Source organism: Canis lupus, chromosome 16, assembly GCF_048164855.1.
Source record: "Canis lupus baileyi chromosome 16, mCanLup2.hap1, whole genome shotgun sequence".
Lineage (NCBI taxonomy): Eukaryota > Metazoa > Chordata > Mammalia > Carnivora > Canidae > Canis > Canis lupus.
The window spans coordinates 14,325,936-14,345,322 of NC_132853.1; the positions used below are offsets into that span (position 1 = coordinate 14,325,936).

At 45.0% G+C, this 19,387-nt stretch overlaps 1 protein-coding gene across 2 annotated transcripts in view; it reads right to left on the minus strand.

Moving 5' to 3' along the window:
* RAP1GAP2 (RAP1 GTPase activating protein 2) overlaps positions 1-15,759 on the minus strand; it is a 222,238-nt gene extending 206,479 nt beyond the window's left edge. Inside the window, exon 1 of one of the 2 annotated variants that reach the window (XM_072778999.1) lies at positions 15,637-15,759. In XM_072778999.1, the coding sequence (XP_072635100.1) occupies positions 15,637-15,686 (50 nt within the window). In that variant the 5' untranslated portion in view covers positions 15,687-15,759. Of the gene's footprint in view, positions 1-9,958; positions 10,024-15,636 lie in introns of those variants that run through there. The other variant, XM_072779000.1, reaches the window with a different exon arrangement.
* Between the last annotated feature and the right edge of the window lie 3,628 nt (positions 15,760-19,387).

Below are 19,387 nucleotides of genomic sequence, written 5' to 3' on the forward strand. Positions count from 1 at the left end.
AGCACAGAAATAGTAGTATGTATAATTTATGTTAGAATGGGGGCAAGGAGGGACGCCTGGGTGGCTCAGCGGTTAAGCGTCTGCTTTCGGCTCAGGACATGATCCTGGGATCTTGGGATCGAGTCCCACATTGGGCTCCCTGCATGGAGCCTGCTTCTCCCTCTGCCTGTGTCTCTGTGTCTCTCATGAGTAAATAAATAACATCTTTTAAAAAAGGAGGGGCAGGGAATAAAATATGAATTCACATTTGATATTTTTATTTAGAAAAAACTCTGGAAACACAAAAGCTAATAAAAATAGTTAGCTGGAGGGGCTCCTGGGGGGCTCAGTTGGTTGAGTGTCCGTCTGTTGGCTCAGATGTGATCCCAGGGTCCTGAGATTGAGCCCCACATCGGGCTCCCTGCTGAGCAGGGAGTCTGCTTCTCTCTCCCCCTCTCTCTCTGTCAAATAAATAAATGAAATCTAAAAGAAAAAATAGCTGGGTGAACTGCATGCTTTAAAAATGTATGTTTTCAAAAAAAATTTTAAAAATGTATGTTTTCATACAGGAGAGGTACTACCTATTCCAGGTTGAGGGGATGGTGTATGGTGGAGGAGGAGGGAAAAAGGGAGGGAGAAACGGCAAACTACATAAAGTGCTATGAAAAAAATCATGCAGCTTCTGTGATTCTGCCCAACGGGCCAGGCTCCCTGCTGGGTGAAAGCCTCAGGAGAGCAGAGAGGCAGAGGCGCTCCTGGGACCTCCCACACCAGAACACCCATCTCCTTTCACTCTGCTCAGTGTGATCCAAGGGGCACCTAGGGGAGATCTTCCAGGCTTCTGAGTGAGAAGTGGCAGGGCTGCCAGGTAAGATGCTCTTGCGGAGGTCCAGAGGGGACCGTGCAGTCTGGACAGTGCTGGAGACGGAATGAGCTAAGGAGCCAGCACTGGCTGGACCTGGTGAGGGTTGCACATGGTGAAGGGGAGCCAGGCAGCTAAGTTGTTCCCCAGTTTCTAGTTTGCGCAGCTGACCACAGTGCCATTCACACCAGATGGGTTTGGGAGGGAAGATGGTAACTTCAGTTTGGGACATGACCCTCCTCTGTAATATGTTTCCTGTCCCAAGATGATTCCCCTCCTGTAAAAACTTCCTCCAGGAAGCCCACCCTGATTACTTCCATCCTAGTCTGATAACAAGTTTCTATGTCTTTCCCCATCCTTGGACTTCTTGGGACTCAGTACTGAATGACAATGTTGCCATCTCTGTGGGAGAAACTGGTAACACGGTCACCTCCAAGAAGGGGAACTGAGGGGAGCACTGGAACTGCTTTAGTGCTTTATGAATCTGAACCATAGGAGTATACTATGTTTTCAAAAAGTAAATATCTTTTTTTTTTTTTTTTTTTTTGAGAACTCTGTTGATCATGAAGTCTTAGGTCATTAGGACCAGGAAGACCTCAACAGGTCACTCATCTGCTCCAACATCTTTATTTTACAGATGAGGACACGAGGCCCAGAGCTGACACAGGGCTTACCCAAAGATGCTGGCAGAACCCAAACCTGATAGTATGTCCCCTCCCTTCCTGGCTGCTAGACCACAATAGGGCCGTGTGGACCCCACCAAGCACACACAGGCCCCCACTCAGGAACCATCCCCACCTAAGTGCCTGCCACACCCCCGTGGTGCCTGTGTGGAATGCAAACCACCTGGGCTACGAGCACCACCTCCACCTCCTTGGCTCTCCCTGCACTCCAGTGAGGCAGGTGGAGGGACTGTCTTCCACTCTGCAGGCATCATGGCCTGGATTCCACTTACCAACTGTAGGTGATTGAGTTTTCCACTGTGAACCCCAGAATCCTTATCTCCTTACTCCTCATAAAACGGGAGTAACCATAACACCCACTTTGAAGGGTTGGTGCAAGGATTACAAAATGTGAGGGAAGCCCTTGCCACGTGGTCATCTTTAGCTCCTTCCCTCCTCACCATCCCCATGGGCCTTCACCAAGTCACAGGCCTTCCGTTCTTTACCTAAGACAGACAAACCCACACCTCTAAACCTCCCATCAGACCCCTTAGAATGGGTCAATCCCATTTTAGAGATGAGGAAAAAGAGCCCAAGGGAGGGAAGGGAACTTGTCTGAGGTCACACATGCAGGAAGCAGCAGAGGCTGTCAGCTCCTGGCATCGAGTGTCCTCCTAACCAGCCGCCTCCACACACACACACACACACACACACACACCCTCTCCCTCCCCTGTACCAGCCCCCACTTCCCAACCCAGACCTTATTAGCTCCTCCCCTGCCCCAAAATGTCAGTGTCTTCCCACTGCATATCAAGTATCCTCCCAACTGCACACCTGAGAGTCCAATCTCTGCCACTCTGTTCTCTTCCAGTCTTTCACAGTCTCTCATGCCACCCCCTCCACATCAACACGTATGGGCCCCTGTGTGTCTCATCTGTTTGTCCTTCTCTAAGCATGCCCTGCCTGTTCTTACCTCGGAGCCTTTGCTCAGGCTGTGCTCTGACCTAAACTGCCCTCCTTCCATCTCTGCCCCAAATCTGCCCACCTCTCCTCAACTCCTCAAACCACACTGCCTCTAAGAATCTGTCCCCAATCCTCTAACCAGAATGGAAGATCCGGGGCTCCAGGGAGGCTTTGCTTAACCTTGATCACAGCATTGCCTGTACATGAGTTATTTATGTGCCTGTCTCCTGCTAAGTGTAAAGACTGTGTCTGATCACCTCTGAAACCCCTGCAACATCCTCATGCAGCCCTCTTGCCAAAGCCCAGCCTGCCAAAGTCACAACAACAGTGATCAATTCATCACATCCTTGGGAAACTTCCTTCACATAATGCTCTGACACAGATTATCTCTATTAATGAATCCAATTTATTTGGCATATTTGCTATCTTGGACCACATTGAATGAATGCCACCCATACCCATGTATACCCCCCCATTAACCTGCCATGTATCTGATATTGTATTGAACTCTACCCTGGGGAAGAATAAACACTGCAGAGGCTCACGCTGTAAGCCACTATCAACCATTAAAACCTAAGCAAGGAGGGACGCCTGCATGGCTCAGCGGTTGAGCGTCTGCTCAGGAAGTGATGCCAATCTCGGGATTGAGTCCCGCATCAGACTCCCCTCAGAGAGCCTGCTTCTCCCTCTTCCTATGTCTGCCTCTCTCATGAATAAATAAATAAAAAATTTTAAAAGAGATGTTCATAGAGGAAACTGAGTATAGGGTATATGGGAATTCTCTGTATTATCATCTCAATTTTTATGTAAATCTAAAACTGTCCTAAAATATAAAACTCAGGACATCTGGGTGGCTTAGCGGATAGGCATCTGCCTTGAAGCTCAGAGTGTGATCCCAGGGTCTGGGATCAAGTCCTGCATTGGGCTCCTTGTGGAGGGCCTGCTTTTCCCTCGGCCTATGTCTCTGCCTCTGTGTGTGTCTCTCATGAATAAATAAATGAAATCTTTAAAAAAATAAAAAATAAAAAAATAAAAATAAAACCTTTTTAAAAATTAAATTAAATCAAAAACTTACCAAAAACTAAAGAAAGACTAATCTCCATGATAAAGAGCTTTTACAGATAATCTCTATGATAAAGAGCTTTTACTTTACAAAAGTAGAAACACAAAAGGCCAATAAACATGAAAAAATGCAACTTTTCTTAAATAAATGAAAATTACAAGAACAATGAGAGAATATTTTTTCACTGGTGAGACTGGCCAAGTTTTAAAAATTTGTTGATTCCAAAAAAAAAAGAAAAAAAAAGTTTGTTAATTCCCAGGGTGAGCAGAGTTGTGGAGAAAGTGGCATCTCACACATCACTGGGGATAATATAAAATGGTACAATTTCTTTGGAGGTCGGGTTTGCAATATCTTTCACAACGTGCACCATTACCTTTGCACATGTTTGCATGGAATAGGTTTAAAGATGTTCATCACAGCAATGGGCTTAATATCAAAATATTCAAAATATCCTAAAAGGTCATCAATAGAGGCTGGGTAGAGAAATCATGGTCTGATTTATAGTGGCATACCCTGCAGCCAATAAAAAGAACATTGCCAGAGCACACTGCTCTGCTTCTCAACGACTTACACAGCCTTCACCTTGAGCCTCCTTAGCTCCTTGCAAATTCTTAGGCTCCACCATCAGAACCTGGGCAGGGCCCAGCACAGGCTCTCCAAAGTGATAGGAATGCTGAAAACCGGAAATGTTTAACCTGTGCTGATGAACCCAATCAAATTCTAATTTAGTTTTGGGTACTTTATGGAGAATTTGGAGGAGAGTCCAATGGAAGAGGGCAATTTTGAAAAGTGAGTGGATATTAGGATTCTTTTTTACATATATCCATTTATAATAACATGGAGCATATGTTCACTGCTCTAAAAACCCTCTGGCTCTGTCTACTCACCTCCCCCCACCCCCATGCACAAACACAAAGCCCCAACAACCACCCATCTTTGTACTGCATCCTCAGGTTTGCCTTTTCCAGAATGTCATTTGGTTGGAACCATAGAGTACACAGCCTCTTTCACCTACTCATGGATATTTAAGGTTCCTCCATGTCTTTTCATGGCTCGATGGCTGATTTTTTTTAAGATTTTATTTATTTATTCATGAGAGACACAGAGAGAGAGAGAGGCAGAGACACAGGCAGAGGGAGAAGCAGGCTCCATGCAGGGAGCCCGATGCGGGACTCGATCCCAGGACTCCAGGATCACGCCCTGAGCCAATGTCAGGCGCTAAACTGCTGAGCCACCCAGGGATCCCTCGATGGCTGATTTCTTTTTAGTACCGAATGATATTCCATTGTCTGGTTGTGCCGGTTTATTTACCCATTCACCTACTAAAGAACATCTTAGTTGAGTCCAGGTTTTAGCAGTTATGAATAAAGGTGATATAAACATCCACGTGCAGGTACTTGTTTGGACGTGAGTTTTCAGCGCCTTAAGGTAAATACCAAGGTGATTGCTCGATGATATGTTTAGTTTTATAAGAAACCACCAAACTATCTTCCAAAGTAGCCATCCCATTTTGCATTCCCACCAGCAGCTTTTGAGATTCCCTGTTGCTCCTCATCCTCGCCAGCATTTGGTACTGCCGGTGTTCCAGAATTTGGCCATTCTAACAGGTAGGGGGCAATATCTCATTGTTGCTTTAAGCCACTACTTCCTTTCAAAGCATACACTTCAAAACACTATGGTTTTTTTAAATATCCTAATTCTCAAAAGATCCTAATTCTCCCACAAATCTGAACATGGCAAATAACTACAATTAAGCCTTACACAGTGGTTCTTCCTTGGGTTTTCACTTTTAAAATGTGCTTGAAGCATTTTATTTTATGAGAGAACCAGTAAAGTCTCACCCCATATTATGTGGCTATTTAGGTGTGTTTATGCTCTTATGTAGGTGAGCACATTAAAAGGGTAGCCAATCTGAACAGCTGAAAAACTTTTGTTACCAAGGAGTTTAACAGCTCAACAGGAGCATTCATTTTCTGCAGAACTGTTACAAACCATACCAATAGCTTAGGGTATGAATTCAGTCAGACCTCTTTTTTTCCCAATTAAATTTTTTTAAAAATTTTTTTATTTATGATAGTCACACAGAGAGAGAGAGAGAGAGAGAATGGCAGAGACATAGGCAGAGGGAGAAGCAGGCTCCATGCACCAGGAGCCCAACGTGGGATTCGATCCTGGGTCTCCAGGATCGCGCCCTGGGCCAAAGGCAGGCGCCAAACCACTGCGCCACCCAGGGATCCCTTTTTTTCCCACTTAATTAGTCGCTTGAATCCTCCTTCTGCCTCAACCTCTGTTATTATAAAGTTTAATATCTTGCTTTTGGGGATCCCTGGGTGGCTCAGCACCTGCCTTCAGCCCAGGGCATGATCCTAGAGTCCCAGGATCGAGTCCCACATCAGGCTCCCTGCATGGAGGCTGCTTCTCCCTCTGCCTGTGTCTCTGTGTGTGTCTCTCATGAATAAATAGATTTTTTAAAAATCTTGATTTTAGAATGCTCCAAAAACCCCAGAGCCTCAGTTCTTCTGAAATAGCAGATCTAGAGAGAACTATAGTCAGCAACCCTCTGTTGCTCCTGCTTTCTATACCACAAGGTGGCAATGTTGAATGCCAGTCCTGCATAGCGCAGTGGACAGGTAAATCGCCATGGGGCGGGGGGGGGGGGGGGGGGGGGGGGGGGGGGGGCGGGGGGGGGTCGACGACTCTTTGTTCTTCTGCATCTGCTGTTTCTGCTGTGGTGTCCCACTCTTGGGCTCCAAAGTTGGCTCCCTTGGTTCATGTTCAGACAGTGTTCCCCCAATGAGACCCTAAGCAGCATCCAACAACTTCCAGGTATTGAGCCTAAATCACTTACCACTTAGACTCCCAAGTTTTTCTGGGTAAGTATTATGGACTGTTTGTATCTTCATCCCCATCCCCTCACCCCCACCTCAAATTCATGTATTGAGGCTCTACCCCCCAATACAACTATATTGTGGCCTTTGTGGAACTAAGGTTATATAAGGCCCTGATCCAATAGAATTCAAGTCCTTATTAAGAAGAAGAGACACCAGGGGGCCCCTGGATGGCTCAGAGGTTGAACGTCTGCTTTTGGCTCAGGACATGATCCCTGGAGTCCTGAGATCGAGTCCCACATCAGGCTCCTGAGAGGGAGCCTACTTCTGCCTATGTCTCTGCCTCTCTCTGTATCTTTCATGAATAAATAAATAAGGGACACCTGGGTGGCTCACCGGTTGAGCATCTGCCTTCAGCTCAGGTCGTGATCCCGGGGTCCTGGGATCGAGTCCCATATCTGGGCTCCCTGCAGGGAGCCTGCTTCTCCCTCTTCCTGTGTTTCTGCCTCTTTCTGTGTGTATCTCATGAATAAATAAATATTTATAAATAAATAAAATCTTTAAAAAAAAAAAAAGGAAGAAGAGATACCAAAAGAGCTTATGTGCTTTCTCACTATGTTGAAGACACAGTGAGAAGGCAGCCATCTATAAGCCAGGAGGAGGGCTCTCATCAGAACCTGACCATGCTGGCACCCTGATCTTGGACTTCCAGCCTCCAGAACCGTGAAAAAAAATAGATGTTTGTTGTTTATGCCACCCAGTCAGTGGTGGTTTTGTTCTTTTTCTGTTTTCTCTTTAAATTTATTTATCTGTTATTTAAAGATTTATTTATTTATTTTAGAGAGTACACAAGCATGAGTAGAGGGAGGGGCAGAGAGAGAAGCAAACTCCCCACTGATTGTGGAGCCTGACCCAGGACTCCACCCAGGGCTCCACAAGGCACTTGATCTCATGACCCTGAGATCATGACCTTAGCTAAAATCAAGAGTCAGCTGCTTAACTGACCAAGCCATCCAGGCACCCTTTAAACTTATTTATAAGAGCACTTCTTGGGATGCCTGGGTGGTTCAGCAGTTGAGCGTCTGCCTTCGGCCCAGGGAATGATCCTGAGGTCCTGGGATTGAGTCCCATGTTGGGCTCCCTGCATGGAGCCTTCTTCTCCTTCTGCCTGTGTCTCTGCCTCTCTCTGTGTTTCTCATGAATAAATAAATAAAAATCTTAAAAAAAAAAAAAAAAAGAGAGCACTTCTTACATTTAGCAAATTGGCAGTGAGCCTAATTTGTGTCTATATTGTTATCCAGTTTCTAGTTTGCCTTTTAACTTTATTGTGAGTTTCCATGTGTTTTTGTTACCCAATAACTTACCATTCAAAATCTTGTAGTTGGGGTAGAACTGACCACAGGCCTCAGCTCCCTAAGCCCGCACATGACCCAACCTGGCCAAACTGAGGAGTCCATCCCCCTGCCCACAGTGATTAGCTCAAGGAATGTCATGTGACCCAAGCAAGGCCAATGGGATGACATCCTGGGACTACTGAACTAGGAAAGCTCTCCCCATGAAGGTCACTAACCTGGAGAACTGCCTACAGCTGCTGATAGCCAACTTGCCTCCACGAGGAAATAAAAGCAAAACAGAGGAAAGCAGAGGGACAAAGAGCATAGAGCATTATTTGGTGACATTTGAGCACCTGAGAGCAGTTGTGCCTGAAACATGAAAAGTCCCTGGAGAGGATCCCTGGGTGGCTCAGTGGTTTAGGGCCTGCCTTCTGTCCAGGGCGTGATCCTGGGTCCGGGGATCAAGTCTCACATCAGGCTCCCTGCATGAAGCCTGCTTCTCCCTCTGCCTGTGTCTCTACCTCTCTCTGTGTCTCTCATGAATAAATAAATAAACAAACAAACAAATAAATAAAATCTAAAAAAAACAAAGAAAAGTCCCTGGAGTTCTCAGTTCTGTAGCCAATAAATCCCTTTTCTCTTGAGCCAGTTTGAGTGGAGCAAACTGACTCAATGTGAAATTCTGGAACCAGGGGCCAAGGCTGACATGTTGGGAGCACACCATGAGAATCGGAGGGTATCTTGCCCTCAAGCTCCCTGCCAAGCTGCCTAACCACTTAAGCCACATCTTCAGGACCTTCTCACGGTAATGGACTTTTATCCGGGGGGTGAAAGGTAACCCAAAACCTAACTAGGGCACTAACAATAGTTCATGCATCATCCACTTCAGCCCAAGATCCAATCCAGCCAGGCAGTACCAGGGCAGAGAGAGATTCAGAGCAGGAATCCAAGCTCTCTGCCTTTATTTATTTATTTTTAAGATTTTATTTATTCATGAGAGACCTTCCTTCTGTAAGCTTCCGATTCCTCATCTCTAAAATGGAGGCGCTAAAACCTTCCCCTGAGGATCACTATGAAGAGTAGTGCAACACCTGGACCCCAGAGCCAGTAAGAAGCGTGCAGGAAGCCCAGCTTGTTATTATTGATGATATTATTCTCTTTTTTTTTTAAGATTTTATTTATTTATTTGACAGGGAGAGAGAGCATAGGCACAAACAGGGAAAGCTGCAGGCAGAGGGAGAGAGACGAGCAGACTCCCAGAGGAGTTGTGAGCCTGATATGGGGCTTGATTCCTGGACCCTAGAATCATGACCTGAGCCAAAGGCAGGCGCCTAACCTACGAAGCCACCCAGGGGCCCCTGATGATATTATTTGTATTCATTTTCCAGCTACAGAATATACCTAGGGAGATGAGTCCAGAATGTTACCACAGAGATGCCCCTTGGTCCAATGTGGGTTGGATGATGTGGGACAGGGAGTGGTCCCAGCCAGACATCTCCTTTGATTCTTGGAGTCCGCCCAAAGCAGGCTACCTTGCAGTCTAAATCCTGCCAAGCAGAGGTCAGGCGTCTGGCCGAAGCAGCCCTCAACATTCGTTCGGACACTGGAGACAAAGGCCCAAGCCAGGTGACTCCCTGCTGCGTCTGAAACCCGCTCAGCCTGCAGTCAGGTAACCTGATACCCGAGGCCTAGGTAGGGCCGCGGTGGGGGTGGGGGCAACCACCCACCAACACAGGGACCTCGTCCCTCACCTCCGAGGCCCCTATCTCTAAGCCCACAACCCCAAAGCGCCCACCCCCAGAAGTCCCTGTGTAGAGAGACGGGGCATCCCCCTTGGACAGGGTCGCTGAAGGCTGCGGGTTGTGCGCCCTGGGGCCCAATTCCGTGGCCTGACCAAAGGAAAGGAGGTAGGCGGGGGACCCCCAGAGCACAAACCAGACAGCTGAGCTGGGGGTGGGGGGAGGGCAGGGGGGAAACCCTGCCAACAGCCTGTGAAAGAAGGGCCTGGAGTCCCTCCAAACCTTGACGTCAGGGACAGGGTCCCAGTCCCAGTGCCCACCTCTCCGGAGAACCGCCAAGACCCCGCGCGGGGACGGCTAGGACCCGGCAGCCCCGCGGCTCCGCGTACACCCCGCCCCGCAACCTCAGCTCGAGAAGAAACTTCGGGCCGGCGCCGCGCTCCTTCCCGCGCCCGGCCGGACCTCGGGGTGCAGGGCGCGCGGGTGAGCGCCCGCACCAGGCCCCGCGCCCCCCCGGTGCCCACTCACCAGCGCACCAGCTGCCAGCGCTTCTCCCCCGGCGCCCGGCGGCCCGCCATGCCTCGCCCGGCCGCTCGCTCCCGGCCCGCCGCGGGCCACTGGGCGGAGGAGGACCGGCTGCCGCAGGCGGTGCAGGGCGCGCCAGCGGGCGCGGGGCTCGGCGCGGGTCCCGGCGGGCGGGGCGGGCACGACGCGACTCCGCCTGCGGCCCGGGCGCGGCGGCCCGAGCGCTCACCCCCAGCGGCCACGGCCACGGCCACGGCCCCGCCCCCGGAGCTGGGGCAGCTGCGGCCCGGCCGGCTGGGGTGCGCGCTCCTACGCCGCAGCCGCGGAGGCCACGGCCGGTCCGCTCGCGCCCCGCGGCGCAGGAAAGCAGGATTTTTTTTGGAGCCCTAGGTGAGGGGTCAGGCCCTCAGAGTTCTACTGCAAGGCAAACTGGACTTGCTGAGTGAGGACACCTGCTCTATCTACCTAGAAAGTTATGCATAAAAAATTAAATTGCTCTCAATACCTAAAATGAAAACTGGTGTGCCCTACAAATTATTAAAATATTTTAAAGTGACAGTAGTTGAAACAGTATGACACTGACCAGGCATGCCGGCCGACCCTAGGACCAGCTCCCTCCAGGCTTCAAGCTACTTCCGCCCCAGGATCACTTACATTCCTGGAGTTGAGCAGAGACAGGGGGAGCCCACAGCATCGTAAGAGCGTGCTTCCCAAGCCTAGTTTGAAGCAGTGGAGTTTTAGAACTGTTTATGAATATAAAGGTTGCCTGCATATTGCACAGTGCCTTCCTTTTTTAAATATTTTATTTATTTATTCGTGAGAGACACACAGAGAGAAAAAGGCAGAGACACAGGCAGAGGGAGAAGCAGGCTCCATGTAGGGAGCCCGATGTGGGACTTGATCCTGAGACTCCAGGATCACGCCCTGGGCCGAAGGCAGGAGCTAAACCACTGAGCCACCCAGGGATCCCCCACAGTGCCTTCCTAATTCACCTGCCTCCCACACCACAACCCGCCACATCCTTGCAGAGAAAAACCTGGCGTCCAGTATGACAATCCTGGCAGCTTGCCTACCTTTTAGGGACTGTTGACCATACCCAGAAGTGTTGAAAAAGTTTTCAGGGAAATCCAAAATCCACTGACATTTGCTATTATATCTATAGGTGCTTCTCTAGTGTTCAGTGAAAATCAAGATTGCATATATCCTAAGAATCCTCACCAAAGCTTTCCAAGAAGTCTAAAGAAGTGACAGGAAACAACAGTGGACAAAATATAATCAACACAGAGGCATCACATTAAAAGAAAAAAAAAAAGGAAGGAAATACAGATAAGGTAGGTTGGCAGCTTGCCTTTGACCTTCAAGTGTATCATGAGGCTATCATTGCCTTTGAGCATCCTTTTTTTGGGGGGGGGGTGGTCAGAGAGAGAGAAAGGATTTAAACAGGCTCCACACCCAGTGGGGAGCCTGTCACGGGGCTGAATCTCATAACCCTGAGATCATAACCTGAGCCAAAATTAAGATTTGGACACTTAACCGAGTCACCTAGGCACCTCTGAGCATCCTTTCTTTAAGTTTTCCCAACTTAATTAACACAGAAACTAAGGAAACAAACAGGAAGTCCAGAAACATCCCCAAAGATGTGTGTGTGAGACGTGTATTTCAAATTGGTTGTGGGGTACCTGGGTGGCTTAGAGGTTTAGTGCCTGCCTTTGGCCCAGGGCGTGATCCTAGAGTCCCAGGATCGAGTCCCACCTTGGGGTCCCTGCATGGATCCTGCTTCTCCCTCTGCCTATGTCTCTGCCTCTCTGTCTCTGTGTCTCTCATGAATTTAGGAAAAAAAAAAATCTTAAAAAAAATTGCTGGAGGAAATGGTGATGAGATGATTAGTTAACCATTTATGGGGTGGGCAAAGTCTCTATTTGGTGTCACAAAATATAGTTCAAGTGAATTATAAATATAAGTGTATAAATATATATAAAAGACTAGAAAAAATATATAGTATTATGTATTAAAATAGGGGTGGATTTTTTTAAGATTTTATTTATTTATTCATGAGACATAGAGAGGCAGAGACACAGGCAGAGGGAGAAGCAGACTCCACGCAGGGAGCCTGACATGGGACTCGATCCTGGGGTTCCAGGATCATGCCCTGGGCCAAAGGCAGATGCTCAACTGCTGAGCCACCCAGGCGTCCCTGGGGTGGATTTTTTTTTTTTTTTAAGATTTTATTTATTTATTCACAAGAGACACAGAGAGAGAGAGAGGCAGAGACACAGGCAGAGGGAGAAGCAGGCCCCATGCAGGGAGTCCGACGTGGGACTCGATCCCGGGTCTCCAGGATCACACCCTGGGCTGAAGGCGATGCTAAACCACTGAGCCACCCGGGCTGCCCCCCCCCCTTTTTTTTAAGATTCCGGGGGTGGATTTTTTAAAGCTTGACATCATGTCAGATGCCATAAAGGAAGAAATCAATGGTTTTGACTAAAATAAAAATATTTAACCTTAGCAAGTGAGAAATATGATGAGCAAAATTAAAAGGCAAATGTCGAACTTAAATGTTTTTAAAATATATGCCTGTATTTGTACATCCATGTTTATTATTAGCAGCATTATTCACAACAGTGGAGGGGTGGAAGCAACTCAAGTATCCATAGATGGATGAATGGATAAGCAAAATGTGATACATACATATAATGGACTAGTATTCAGCCCTAAAAAGGAAGGAAATTCTGGCACATGGTACAAAAAGGATGAAGCTTTATGCTACGTAAGCTTTATGCTAAAAGGATGAGGACATTATGCTACGTGAAAGATACCAGTCACAAAAACACAATACTTGATGATACCACTTATAAATGGGATACCTAGAGTAGTCAAATTTATAGAGACCGAAGGCAGAATGGTGGTTACTCAGGTCTTGGGTTGAGAGGAGAACAATGGGGAGTTAGTATTTAATGGACAGAAAGTTTCAGTTTTGGAGATAAAAAGAATTCTGGAAATTGATAGTGGTGATGGTTGTACAACAATGTGAATGTACTTCACACCACTGAACTGTATGTTTAAAAACAGTGAAGATATGGGGTGCTTGGGTGGCTCAGTTAAGCATCTGAATTTGGCTCAGGTCATGAACACAAGGTCCTGGAATCAAGCCCCATGTCCAGCTCCCTGCTCAACAGGTAACCTGCTTCTCCCTCTCCTGCCACTCCCCCTGCTTGTGCTCTCTGGCGCTCTCTCTCTCTCAAATAAATAAATTAAAAATCTAAAAAGAAAACCAAAACACTGAAGATAGTAAATTTTATGTTATGTGTATCTTACTACAATAAAAACCTGAAACATTCAAAGTTTCTATTATAAAAGAAGAGGACATAATGAACATTCCAATAGAGAAATGAGTGAACTTGAACAAACGACTGATTCATGGAAGAAATATAAATAGTACTAGAAATTAAGTACTCAAAAATTTAAATGTGGTACCATTTTTTGTCAAAACTGGGACAGCTGGTTGTTGTTATTTTTAATTATCCCACTCAGGGTCTGAATGGAAAAGGCAAGTGGGCACGCCCTAATCATGACTGAAGTAAGAGTACAAATTGGTCCAACCAGGGAGCATGGCAATTTGATGGGGTGATCAAAATCCATCAAATGTACATGTCTCTTGACTTAGTAATTTCTTGTTTTGGAACTCATCCTGAGGATATGATTAAAAATGTGAAAAGATCCTCTGTGGAAGACAACATTGTTTACAATAGAGTAAAACTGGAAACAACACAAAAGTCCAACAGGAGGTTAGTTAAGAAGTATGTCCATATGATGGAATATTATATGGCTACTAAGAAAAACTTGTATTGATAAGAAAAAATAATATATATATTTAAAGATTTTATTTATTTATTTATTTATTTATTTATTTATTTATTTATTTGAGAGAGAGAGATAGTGAGAGAGAGCATGAGCAGGGGCAGAGGGAGAGGAGAAGCAGGCTCCCAGCTGAGCAGGGAGCCCAATGTGGGGCTGGATCCTAGGACCCTGAGATCATGATCTGAGCTGAAGGCAGACATTTAACTGACTGAGCCACCCAGGTGCCCCTCAATATATGATCTCAGGGTCGTGAGATTGAACCCCGCATCAGACTCTGCACTCAGCATGGAGTCTGCCTAGGACTCTCTCTCTCTCTCCCTCTGCCCCTTCCCACAGTGATCTCTTTCTCTCAAATCAATAAATCTTTAAAAAATAAGATAAATAAAATGAAAAAATCAGTTACCATAAAGAACTAGTATATTAATACCTTTGTTAGAAAAATCTGGAGGAACTATAGTTACATATAAAAAGGTAATTTATGTATGGATGGGTAAAGTTATATTGATTTTTATTTTATTCTTTTTCTTATCCATATATCCTAATTTTTCTAAATAAATATGTGCAATAAGAAAAATACAATAAAAGTAACTTTTCAAAAGATTAAGCTGCCAAGATGTTCATCACATTACTATTTATAATATTAAAAACTAGAAACAAACAAACAAAAACCTAGAAACAACCAGGGACACCTGGGTGGCTCAGTTGGTGAAGTACCTGCCTTCAGCTGAGGTCATGATCCCAGGGTCCTGGGCTTGAGCCCTGATTCGGGTTCCCTGCTCAGTGGGGAACCTGCTTCTTCCTCTCCCTCTGCCCCTTCCCCCACTCATACTTTCTCTCTCTTTCTCTCTCTCTCTCTCTCTCAAATAAATAAATAAATTTTTTTAAAGTAGAAACAACTTGATTGTCAAACAATAAGAAAATGGATACATTATACTGTAGTTTCCCTGTATAGTGGAATTATATTCTGTAGCAGAGAAAAATATGCATGCTGTATTCTAAGTTAAAAAGCCTCCAGGAGGGATCCCTGGGTGGCTCAGTGGTTTAGCACCTGCCTTCGGCCCAAGGCGTGATCCTGGAGTCCCGGGATCGAGTTCCACATCAGGCTCCCGGCGTGAAGCCTGCTTCTTTCTCTGCCTCTCTCTCTCTCTCTCTGTGTGTCTCTCATGAATAAATAAATAAAAATCTTAAAAAAAAAAAAAAAGCCTACAGGAGCATCTGCGTTGCTCAGTCCTTTGGGTGTCCAACTCTTGATTTCAGCTCAGGTCTTGACCTCAGGATCTCAGGGTCGTGAGTTTAAGGATCTCAGGGCTGTGAGTTCAAGCCCCATGTTGAAAAAATAATAACAAATAAATAAATAATAAATAAAAAGACTACAAAATAAGATGTTAAAGTTATATCAGATGTTATACAAGGGAAAAAGTTGTTTTTTTTTTTTTTTTTTTTTTAAGATTTGTTTTTAATGCCAAATGTTAGCGGTGGGGAACATGTCAGATTCAGAGCTCACCAGGAAGTGGGACCTATGCATGGCAGATGCAGTCACAAAGATAGGTACTGGTTTTAAATTAGGATTTGTTTTCTCACTTACCTTGTTTTTTTTTGTGGGTTTTTTAAGATTTTATTTATTTATCCATTAAAGACACACAGAGAGAGGCAGAGACATAGGCAGAGGGAGAAGCAGGCTCCCTAAGGGAAGCCCAATGCGGGATTTGATTCCAGGATCCTGCGATCATGACCTGAGCCAAAGGTAGACGCTCAATCACTAAGCCACCCAGGTGCCCCCTTCACTTACCTTGTTTAAAAGAAGAATGTGGCCATTACATTACCTTTTGGTTCTGGCTTGGGATTGGGAATGGCCAACTCCAACTGTCAGCATGATTTCAACACTCCATATCTTCTACATTGAAAATATTTCAGAGCAGGAGCAGTGACCTCAACCTGAGAACATCCTGGCGAAAGGAAAAGAGAAATCATGCTTATACCCCAGGAATACCTAAGTGCCTTGGAGTAAGTTAACATTCTTCTCTAACAATGTTATCAATAGGCTTTAAACTTCAATGCACTGTTTATATATTTGAAATGAAGTCTGTTTCTTGTTTTGTAATTTCTGTATGGAAATCACAAGGTGTTCTTAAATTAATTAAAAATAAGCAGTATAGGGATCCCTGGGTGGCGCAGCGGTTTGGCGCCTGCCTTTGGCCCAGGGCGCGATCCTGGAGACCCGGGATCGAATCCCACGTCGGGCTCCCGGTGCATGGAGCCTGCTTCTCCCTCTGCCTGTGTCTCTGTGCCTCTCTCTCTCTCTGTGACTATCATAAATAAATAAAAATTAAAAAAAAAAAATAAGCAGTATAAATGCCAAATGTTAGAAGTTGTTATGACTGGTCGATATAAATGGGTAATTTTGTTTTCACATATTTACTTGTCTAGAATTCCTAATTTTTCTACAGTAAATAATGAAAAAAATAATTTTTAAAAATACACAGGCATTGGGGTACCTGGGGGGGCTCAGTCAGTTAAGTGTCTGCCTTTGGGTCAGGTCATGATCTGAGAGTCCTGGGGTGGGGCCCCACATCAGGCTCCCTGCTCAGCAGAGAGTCCGCTTCTCCCCCTCCATCTGCCTCTCCCTCCACCTCATGCTTTCTCTTGCTCACTTGCTTTCTCTCTCAACTAAATAAAACCTTTAAAAAATACATAGGCATTGATTAGCAAATTGAAGCATTTACTGATCTTTAGGAGATCTCTAAAACGTAAGTTAAAAAAGCACAATGCAGAACAGGTTATGGTACTGTATGATTCTCTCAGTCTTAAAAATAACAAACTGTGTGTGTGTACACAAAACTTGTTAATAATGGAAAACTTTGGCAGAGAAGTTGAAGATGGACAATGAGGAGGTTTTTTACTTTTTTAAACATCAACATATCCTATTTTTTAAAGAGTTTTTGAGAATTGTCTGGATAATATGTATATAATATATAATTCTGTATTACCTGGATGGTGAGATTATAGGTTTTTTTTTTCATTAGAAATTTTTTAAATCATTTAAAAATTATTTTAAATAGGCTTCACACCCAATGTGGGGCTTGAATTCCTGACACTGAGATCAAGAGTCACGTGCTCTATAGACTAAACCTGCCAAGTGTCCCTAAGAATCATTTTATTTTATTTTATTTTATTTTATTTTATTTTATTTTATTTTAAAAGATTTCTTTTTTTTTATTTTTATTTATTTATGATAGTCACACACAGAGAGAGAGAGAGAGAGAGAGAGAGAGAAAGGCAGAGACATGGGCAAAGGGAGAAGCAGGCTCCATGCACCGGGACCCCGATGTGGGATTCGATCCCGGGTCTCCAGGATCGCGCCGTGGGCCAAAGGCAGGTGCCAAACCGCTGCACCAACCAGGGATCCCTTTATTTTATTTTATTTTATTTTATTTTATTTTATTTTATATTTTATATTTTATTTTATTTTATTTTATTTTATTTTATTTTATTTTATTTTTTACATAGGCTCCACACTGGGCATGGAGCTCAAATTCATGACCCTATGATCAAGACCTGAGCTGAAATCAAGAATTGGACGCTTAGGATGTCTGAGTGGCTGAGCGGTTGAGCATTTGCCTTTGGCTCAGGGTGTGGTCCCCGGTACAGGTATCAAGTCCCATGTCGGGCTCCCTTCGAGGAGCTTGCTTCTGCCTCTGCCTGTGTCTCTGCCTCTCTCTGTGTGTCTCTCCTGAATAAACAAATAAAATCTTTACGCAAAAAAAGAGTTGGGCGCTTAACAGTTGGATGCTGAGCTACCAAGGCGACCCCCTAAACAATCATTTTATTTTTATTTATTTATTTATTTATTTATTTATTTTTAAAATTTATTTATGATAGTCACACAGAGAGAGAGAGAGAGAGAGGCAGAGACACAGGCAGAGGCGGAAGCAGGCTCCATGCACCAGGAGCCTGACGCGGGATTCGATCCCGGGTCTCCAGGATCGTGCCCTGGCCAAAGGCAGGCGCCAAACCGCTGCGCCACCCAGGGATCCCTAAACAATCATTTTAAAGTAAAAATTTATTTCCTTTTCGTAAAGGTTTTATTTATTTATTTATTTGGGAGGAAGAGGGAGCAAGAGCAAGGGGAGGGGCAGAGGGAGAAGCAGACTCCTGGCTGAGCAGAGAGCCTGATGTTGGGAGGCTCCATCCCAGCCCCCTGGGATTGCTACCTGAGCAGAAGGCAGACGTTTAACCCACTGAGCCATCCAGGTGCCCCAAGTAATAATTTATTTCTAACAAATAAAAGATAAAAACTAACTACAAATAGCCAATTACCTTTAAGAGGTTGCAAAACTATAAAGACTACACAGAAATATGAAAAAAGGGATCCCTGGGTGGCTCAGCAGTTTAGCACCTGCCTTCGGCCCAGGGTGTGATCCTGGAGTCCCGGGATCAAGTCCCACGTCGGGCTCCCTGCATGGAGCCTGCTTCTCCCTCTGCCTGTGTCTGCCTCTCTCTCTCTCTCTCTCACACACACTCTCTCTCTCATGAATAAATACATAAAATATTTTAAAAAGAAATATGAAAAAAAAGTTATGATCCAATGTGGTGAAAAAAATCAGATAGAAAAAAAAAATAAATAAAAATAAAAAAAAATAAAAATAAAAAAAAATAAAAAAAAATAAAAAAAAAAATAAAAAAATCAGATAGTTATAGCATGGAAACAGCCAGGTGAATTATCATGCGTATGATATGAAAATACTACAAGATAATTCACAAAAATGATACTAGTTGCATTAGGACAGTAGGATTATAGGCCATTTTTGTTCCTGCATCCATTTCCCAATCTTTCTGACGTGTAATTCTAATTCTTATCTAATAAAACGTATTGAAAAGAACTGGCTATAGAAAGTGGTACTTTTAAGGCAAAATGAAGAGCATAATGCGTGGTAAAGTTCATATAAATCATGAGGTGCCTGGGTGGCCCAGTTGGTTAAGCGGCTGCCTTCAACTCAGGTCGTGATCTTGGGGTCCTGGGATTGAGCCCCAAGCTGGGCTTCCCCGCTCAGCAGGGAGCCTACTTCTCCATCTGCCTCTGCCCCTCCCCCCATTCATATTCTTTCTAGCACTCTCAAATAAATAAATAAAATCTTTTAAAAAAAAAAAAGCTAATATAAAGCTAGGGAAAAATAAAGGAAAGAGGGAGCCACAGCTACACTAGATCACCAAAGAATTTGGGAGCTAGTTGCCCAAAATCATGGAATGTGATCTAAAATGATGGATTTGAGACACAGGTAGGAGAACCCCTGAGGTTCCCTTCAATGATACCTGTTGGATGAGCTCCTGATCTCTCTGCCTTAGATGGAGGATAATGTAGGCAAGGTTGAGGCAGACAGGACTTGTCTGAGGCCAAATTGTGATCTAAGATAGACACACACACACACACACACACACACACACACACACGGCTCATTCCTGTTGCCATGCTAGTAGTTTAGGAATGATTGAAGACTTAATTCAGGGCTGAGACTTTAGGGACCATTTTGTCCAAATCAGGCATTTCACCACTGGGGAGAGGGCAGCCTTGGTCCT